Source organism: Sus scrofa, chromosome X (assembly GCF_054392235.1).
Source record: "Sus scrofa isolate SSC_HxYL_T2T_F1_AM1 chromosome X, Sscrofa_HxYL_maternal_Yorkshire_Landrace_v2.0, whole genome shotgun sequence".
NCBI lineage: Eukaryota > Metazoa > Chordata > Mammalia > Artiodactyla > Suidae > Sus > Sus scrofa.
This window is the reverse complement of record NC_139401.1, coordinates 100,633,888-100,642,208: the sequence shown is the minus strand read 5'-3', so window position 1 is coordinate 100,642,208 and position 8,321 is coordinate 100,633,888. Positions and strand designations below refer to the sequence as shown.

Genomic DNA, 8,321 nt, shown 5'->3' with positions numbered 1-8,321 from the left:
CTCCCCAATTAACAGCCCTAAGCTATTTGCAAGATAACACACATGTAGTTCAAAGGTGATAAAATTCATCAATCCTCTGATGCCTCCAAATATGCAAATATATCTGTCACTTTGTCTAGATGTTTTGGCATGGTGTAGACGCGACCAAAAAAAAAAAAAAAAAAAAAAAAAACCTTACACTTTCTGTTTCTATCAGGTTCATTTCTATAAATTTTAACACTTGATTATTGTTTTGGGTGCCCAGAATGAGACTGACTCAATCATCCACCCCATCCATCCAAGCATTCTTTGAGACATTTTTAAAATGAATACTATCTAATTATATGCCTGAGCAAAATCTTTCAACTTGTGGCTAAGTATACTACCTGCCCTATTTACGCGTAAATTCTATGCTGACTACACATATATTCCTAATTTGCTTTGTTCCCAAGCCAACCCCCCCTCCCCCAATAATCCACCGCCGCAAGTTGCAAGTTCCAGAGCACAATTTACATCTTTGAGGCAGTGAGGTGTTAGTTAGGACTTTATTTTTTGCTTTTTTTCTTCACGGGGCTAGGAGGGCAGATTGAAGAACTGGCAGAGGATATATAGATTCAATCGGGCTTGATTACTTGTCGGTAAGGAAACGAAAGAGCATTGCTCTCTTACCTAATTTTGGAAAAACCCGGGTGCGTGCTCAGATTGAGCCACTGCAGTGTGGTCATTTCCCCGACTGCTTTGTACAGTCTTTATAGGGGCGATCTCAGGTGTGGAACTCTGAGCACCTGCTTGCTCACATTCCGGCAGTTCAGAACCCAGCGTATTTGAGGCCGGTGGCTCAGGTTCCACGTAACTCGGCTCAAGTGTCACTAACACTATGTGCAGCGCGGGTCATCGAGCTGTGCTTTGGGACTTGGCTACTTACTTCGGACCTGTTTCTTTCTCCCACCTCCCCTTCCACTAGTTTCCCTTCTCCTCCTCCCTCCCCGGACGTCCCCACTTCTTCCCTTTGGTCCCACTCTTCGCTTTCTCCTTCTCCTTTCCTTCTCCCTCCTTAGTACTGGGCTTCGAGTCTTTCATCCTCCCAGGGCCGCGGGGCGAAAGGCTGAGGCTCGGCTCGGAAGAGGAGGAGGAGGCGCGAGGCCGGCGGGACAGGCGCGAGGTGCCGAGTCGCGAAAGCGCGGGGCGCGCGCCAGGGCGGGGGCGCGCGCGGGCTGGCCGCGTGGCCGGGCGGCCCGGGCCGGGGAGCGGCGCGCGCGCGCGTGGCCCGCGAGCCCCTGGCGCGCCCCCGGCGGCCGGGGCCGCAGCGTGCTCGCCCCCGCCGCCAGCTCGCCTCACTTATGGGTCGGAAGCGCTGCGTGGGGGAGACTGTTCCAAGATGGCGGCGGGTTGCTGCGGGGTGAAGAAGCAGAAACTGTCCAGTTCGCCCCCCTCTGGCTCGGGTGGCGGTGGTGGCGCCTCCTCCTCCTCCCACTGCAGCGGAGAGAGCCACTGCCGAGCCGGGGAGCTGGGACTAGGAGGCGCCGGTACGCGGCTCAACGGGCTAGGAGGTCTAGCCGGAGGAGGTAGCGGCAGCGGCTGTACCCTCTCTCCCCCCCAGGGCTGCGGCGGCGGCGGCGGGGGGATCTCCCTGTCGCCACCTCCGAGCTGCGGAGTGGGGACCCTACTTTCTACCCCGGCCGCCGCCACCTCTCCCTCGTCCTCCTTGTCCGCCGCCTCGTCCTCATCGCCCGGCTCCCGGAAGATGGTGGTGTCAGCGGAGATGTGCTGCTTTTGCTTCGATGTGCTCTACTGTCACCTGTACGGATACCAGCAGCCCCGGACCCCCCGGTTCACCAACGAGCCCTAGTGAGTACCGTGCCCTCCGCCGCCCTCTCCCTTGCGCTCGGGATGGGGCTCAGAGTTGAGGGAAAGTACGAGTCCGCCTCCCCGCCGGCCGCTGCCCCGGGTCCCCGAAGCCACTCGCCCCGAGTAAGGGCACCGCGCGCTTTCTGCCCTCCGAGGCAAGCGCCCCACACTTGGAGCGGGGTGCTGCCGCAAGGAATGGCTCGCTGGCTCCCCGAGGTGTTCGCTTTCTCTTTGAGATAACTTCGAGGAGTTGTGACCCTCTCCTCCTCTCCTTCGCCACCCCGCGTCCCATTGCCCCGGTTTGGGAGATCTGGATCCCACAAGGTGTTGATCTCTCCGCCCTCGGGTTTCCTTTACCCCCTGTGAGCGCCCCGCCGGTATTCCCGCCCCTCGTACCTTGCACATGGAGAGTTACTATCCCATTGCAGTGTGAAAAATAGCAACTATCCAACTTCTGCTAGGGATGGAACTTAGCTCCGGAGCCTAGGAGGTTACCCATCTTTTTCCTTTGGGTTTCCTTGTGTCCTGGGGAGGGAGGAGGGTTTTTCAGAAATACATTTTCCCTTAGTACCTATTTTTATCCGAACATACCCATTAAAATGTGTTTCTAGTGAAGCGCACCGCCGGCTCTCTCATTTAGAGTGAGACTTTTTTTTTTTTTTTCATTCCACCGTTTGTGTAACAGCTCATTCAAAGAGAGCTGTCCTCATAGAGCCACTGTCAGTTTGTACATTAAGCGTGCATTCGCTTTTGTGTCGATTTCACTTTGTAGAAATTCATGTTAGGCTCGTCGACTCGAGAAATAGTTTAACAGTAAGTGTGTAGGAATTTTTATGGTTTCCTTCGGTTTTGTACTTGTAGTTTTTTTACCCTTCACGCGTGTGGTTGAAATTGTTTAAAATAACATTGTTACAGTTAAAAGCCAGGTTAATTCTAACCCCTGTCCATTTGGATGTGTGGGAGATGGGGCATATGATTTTTTTAAAATGTGTAAACTGAGTGTAAACTGACTTTTTGAGCTAAATGCTAGACAGAATGTAAAACCCAAGCAAGGGCAGAATGACAAAGAGGGTGATTGTTTTTATTATGAGTACTTAGCATCAACAGGAAAAAAAAATAATAGAGAAAAATTTCAGTGAAACTTATACTGAAGAGTATCGGCCCTTTTTCTACCTAAGACAAGTGCCCCTTGTCCCCATATCATAAATACCTGAATTGATGTTCTTTTTAAACTGCTTCTTTTCATTTTGTGAGATTAGGGGATTAGGCTACAACTGGATACATATAAACACTTCTGCCTAGACTAAAAATATTCAATCAGTATGTAAAGTGGAAATTGCAATAAAGTGTCCTGGAAATTGTAAATCTGTTTTGTTTGTTTTCTTTGGCTTTGATGCTTGAAACATATTTAATTTTGTATTTTTGCCACTCTTCTGTGGTTTGTGCATTTTCTTTCAGGACTTGGTTCCTCTTTGGGCATTGGTTCATAAGAAACGCATGAAACAGCATACAGGCTGACACTTTGTCAAGTAAATATCTTGATAACTTTCTTAGTTTTAATTCTAGACGCTTAAATCCTAAACCCACACCTGTACTTAGCCAATTTGTTTTTTGGTTAAGAAGTAGAATTCGTTTTGAAAAAAACTGCCATGTTAAAAAAAAATCTATGAAATATTTATTAGGTTGAGTCACTTATTTGTGACTTTTCTGCTTTCTCTTGGATGTCTATGATGTATTAAAGCAAGTCCGGGGGTGATAAATAGGTTGGCTCAGCAAAGTCATGGGACTGCAGAAATTCACTCCTGTTCAGTTACATGAGTTTGGCAAAGACTGTTTTACTATTCACGCTCCATTGCTCCAAAGCATATGTGAACACACTTTCAGGAGGTGCTATTTTCACACATATTAAAGTGACTTTGGGTTAACTGAATGACTGTAACAAGAATTTTAAAAGGAAAGTGAGCTTGACCAGTTCATACAGAAAATGCTTTTGAAAATGTCATTCACAGGGACTACTTTGCACAGGTATTTATTTAGGTATTGTTTCTCTTCTAATACCTCATCCATTGGATTTCTTTTTCATGGAATTAAACAGAAAAAAATAAGGCACCCAATTAACCACTATGGTTATGTCGAAAGGATGGTGGAAGAATAATAACTATTATCATTTAGCAGGCCTTGGCTGTGTCGTGTATTCTACCAAACAACGAATTTAGAAGAGACACTGAACATGACCAAGGGAAGAATGAAAGTTCACTTAAGTGGAAAGAGGACTGCATCTTATTTTCATTTATCTTAAAGTCATTTTTTTTTTTTTGAGATGGACTGTGGAAAAATTCAGGAAAACTTGTTAAAAGCAGTATTTGATTATGGGAGTGAAATAACTGTAATCACGTGACAGTGCCTTGGTAATTAGCACACGTTTTTCTTTCTGTTTTACATATTTAATAGCATTGTGTACTTCTTAGTGTGGCTTGGTGCTGGGGGCCATAAGACATAAATAGACACATTGCTCTTTTCCCTCAGAGTTATTAGTATCATGTCACGAGCAGCACTGTTTCGGGTCCTGTCTCTGTGCACCAGAAGACATGCTTTCAGCAGTGACACATTCTCATGTGGATGAGCACACCATTTTCATCCCTTCCCAGGGCCTTTCTGTCCAAATGTCTATCACTGGCAAAATCTGCCTTTCATAGGCGTAGAAGTTCTAGATTTATCAGGGACTCTTCCACTCTGGAGGGTTATTAGAAATTGCCTGTGATTTATCTGTTTCAGGCTTGGGCAAGGGGAGGGAGGATGCCACTCCATGAACAGGCTGGGCGGATACATATCCTTCGCTGTTGCTGCTGTTTCTTGGAGTACCCACCTCATTGCAAAGAGGTAGCAGTAGCTGGGGCTCGAGGGGGCAGTGGAAATGTGTTTAGTGGAAGACAGGTAACATTTGTGTTAAAAGTGAGGAATGAATTACTGAATCCTGGGTCTTAGTTGTACAGCCACATTTGCCCACCGAATTAAAGTTCAAGACAGGACTTAAAAAAAACATGACTTTAGGTGCATTTTACTCTTCAGAGTTCGAGCTCTTGGATTTATAGGTGGGAACACAGATAGCTGTGTTATAGGAAACCATTTGCTCCCCAAAAGGGCCCCACTGTGCCAGGTGTCAAGCCAGTTAGACCCCAGAACCATTGTTCTGAACCTTGGCTGCACATTCGAAACACTGGAGAATTATTAAAAATATGGATGCCAGGGCCCCAAGCCCCGAGATTCTGATTTAATTGGTCTTGGATGGGGCCTAGGCATCAGGATTATTAAAAGCTCTCCAGGTGATTTTTAACATGCTGCTGAGGCGGAGAACCACGGATGGTACTCGGCTAGGCCTTTCTCCTGAGATTTAGATTAATTTGGCCTGGGGTAGTGCCTGGGTTCTCGGATTTTATGAGTACCCTGTGTGATTTTCGGTAAACTGGCGGCTTGGGAAACACTTGCCTTGTGGTCTGCATAGACATCACCTAAGAACTTGTTTGACCTATAGGCTCACGGGTCCCCCCTCAGATCTGCTAAATTCGAACGTGGAGTTTAACAAGCTCCCCAGGTGATTCTTACGCACAGTAAAGTTTGGGGAGGAATGGTTCTCGAACTTTAGAGTACATCATAAGCTCCTGTAGTGCTTGTTAAAACGCAAATTGCTGGGCCCCATTCCCAGAGTTTCTGATTCTGTTGGTCTGGGGTGGGGCTGTGAATTTGCATCTCTAACAAGCTCCCTGGTGATGCTGCTGCTACCGTTCCCAGGACCACACGTTTGAGACCCCCTGGCTTAGAGAGAGGTGAGGCCCTGAATAAAGGACTTGAGCAACTGTAAGGGAATGGCAGTTCTCACTGCCCGTCTCCAATCTAAAACTTCCTGCTTCCACGTCCGTATCCTTTATGGTGTTCTCTCTAACTTAGCACCAGGGGAGACTGAATGCTGCCGAGATCATAATAAGAGTCTGAGGTTCTTGGGATGGTTTCAGTCCGAGGTGTGTGTGTGTGTGGGGGGGACCCTCACCTGGTAACCTGCGGTACCATTTTAGGTCTTTTTTTCAGAAATTGTTAAATGTCAGCAGCACATTTGAGGTATTCAAAGCAGCACAATTATGGTATCTTAAAGTGAGTTGTATTGATTCTAATAAGTAAAGCCCCCTTCTGTTCCCATAAAAAAATGCTTTGATGATTAGCTCACTAAATAACATGTTATGATAAGGTTTTAAAAGCTTTTACTTACACTTAGGCTTGCTGGATGGCATTTTCAGAATGTCCCTTATTCACAAAGAAATATAAAAGGATCCTGCTAAGGCCCTGGGATTGTTCAGTCTTACATCTTTAATGCTGTGTGGCATGTCATGTCCCATGAACTTTTTATTTTAATCTTCTCACCACCTTTGAAGTTAATGCAGTCCTACATTTTGTATAGACCATAGCACATAAAAGAGACTTGGCCATTAAACATCAACAAGTGTGGTTTTCCATTGCAGTGAACAAAATGTATTTTTAAAAACTCCACTCCTGGACATGCAGATTTTGAGAAATTCTGATCAGGTGTTTGAACAGTTAACTCTTTTCTTGTCTTGTCACAGTAGTCCAATTACTGCTTTTGAGAGTGCTTGGGAGGAATTGGGTTGCTTTAGAGAGGTGAGAGGGAGGCACTCTGTTTTCACCAGATCAGTAACAATCCTATCACACGTTAGGAAAAAAGATGATTTGATAATGCAGCTCCGGTCAAACTGATATTAAATCAGCATTTTAAACACAAACTATTATATTTCTATTGTGCCTTTTTTTTTTCTGTTGAAGACTGACCAGAATCGCCAGAAGGTGTATCTGTTTCTTGCAGATGATGCTACTAAGCCACTATAGATTTCCTTATCCACGCTAGCATGAGGGTCATAATGTATCGTTTTTCTTTTTAAAAATTGCCTAAGAAATTGTTGAGCATTTTTGAAGGCATTAATATGGGTTGTTTTTCAACAGTGTTGATTTCCTTAGAAGGCAATCTGGTGTCCTAGCTTACTGATGAAAAACAGGCATGGCCCCAGTTGTCATTTAAGCTGTAAAAACCGTCAGTGACTGAGATGGTAGGATGGAGAAATATAAATTACAAAATTATTTTTATATCCATGCATAAAGGTGTATGTAGGGCAGGGTATATTTAGTTACAAAGGAAAACTGGATGCTGATTTTACCTTCTCCCCCATATGGCCAAAGGGAGTGATCATCTAGCTCATAGTTGTGTGGGGGTTTTTTGTTTTTTATCTTTTGTCTTTTTTTAGGGCCACACCTGTGGCATATGGAGGTTCCCAGGCTAGGGGTCGAATCGGAGCTGTTGCTGCCGGCCTATGCCAGAGCCACAGCAACGCGGGATCTGAGCTGCGTCTGCGACCTACACCACAGCTCATGGCAACGCTGGATCCATAACCCACTGATCGAGGCCAGGGATGGAACCCGCAACCTCATGGCTCCTAGTTGGATTCGTTTTCCGCTTTTTCTTGCTTATGAATTGTGCTTGTGCTGCGTTCAGGTCCCAGTTAGTGAGTAGCAACCAAGAAGGAATCTCTGCTGGGATCTCTCAGTCCAGTGGGAAGAAAGACCACTACTAAGAAACAGAAAAATGCCCTATTAGGCCATGCATAAGTTATTCTTTTTTGTGTGTTTCTCAGAAACACACTAGCATTCACCTTGTTGCCTTTAAAAGATTGTACACTTTTTGAAATTGTATTTGTGTTAAAACACTATACCCTATTACTGCAATTTATTATAATTTTGAAGTCAGTTGTGCTTCCCATTAACAGACCATCTTTTTGAGAATGTATATGTGTGAAACACTAAAACTTGTGCAATGAGATTAGTCAAAGTTCCCTATTTCAATAGGCTTTTTTCTGTTCTCTCCATGTCACACATGCTTGCCTGTTTTAAAGCAGCACAATGACCAGGGCTTTTACATTTAAATTTTCTTAAATAGTCTTTTTTTCCCCCCAACTTGTGTAATAATGTCTCTTTTTGATACTGTTCTGAATCAATTAAGCTAAGTGAGTGAGGACCAGCACTAAAAGCCAGGGGCTGCCAAGAATGGACCTTCAATGTGTAAGCTGTCTTTCCACAATCAGTAATTGGGCAATTGCTCAGAGGACACTGGAAACAGTGTGGGAAGCCAGTGGTTGTGTAGGTGGGAAGAGTAGATTCCCAACAGTAAACTTATTTAGAGTTGAGCTTCTGTAGTTACAGTGTTGCTAAGAGCAAAAAACGAGCCACCAGCTTGTATAGCAGAAAGAAAAGTGCCCAAAGGAAGCAGTATGGTGTAATAATGTAGTTGGTTGGGTGGGGCATATTTTATATGTTTGGTCCAACTGTAAGTGGCATCTTTTCAGTCAAGTGTGGGTGTATTTTCTACAGCTCTTAATGTATCATACTTTCAAACTTGCTCAACCTTACAAATGTTCGTGTTGAATAGCTGAGTGGAA

At 45.2% G+C, this 8,321-nt stretch overlaps 1 protein-coding gene across 8 annotated transcripts in view; it reads left to right on the top strand.

The window, feature by feature from the left end:
- Window positions 1-1,342: 1,342 nt before the first annotated feature.
- Window positions 1,343-8,321, top strand: part of AMMECR1 (AMMECR nuclear protein 1) — a 115,262-nt gene continuing 108,283 nt past the window's right edge. For all 8 annotated transcript variants that reach the window (XR_014835523.1, XM_085008158.1, XM_085008160.1 and 5 more), the window contains exon 1: window positions 1,343-1,827. Coding sequence is in view for 5 of the 8 variants with exons in the window: in XM_085008158.1 (XP_084864284.1) it covers window positions 1,358-1,827 (470 nt within the window). In the remaining 3 variants the exon portion in view is untranslated. The remainder of the gene's footprint in view (window positions 1,828-8,321) is intronic.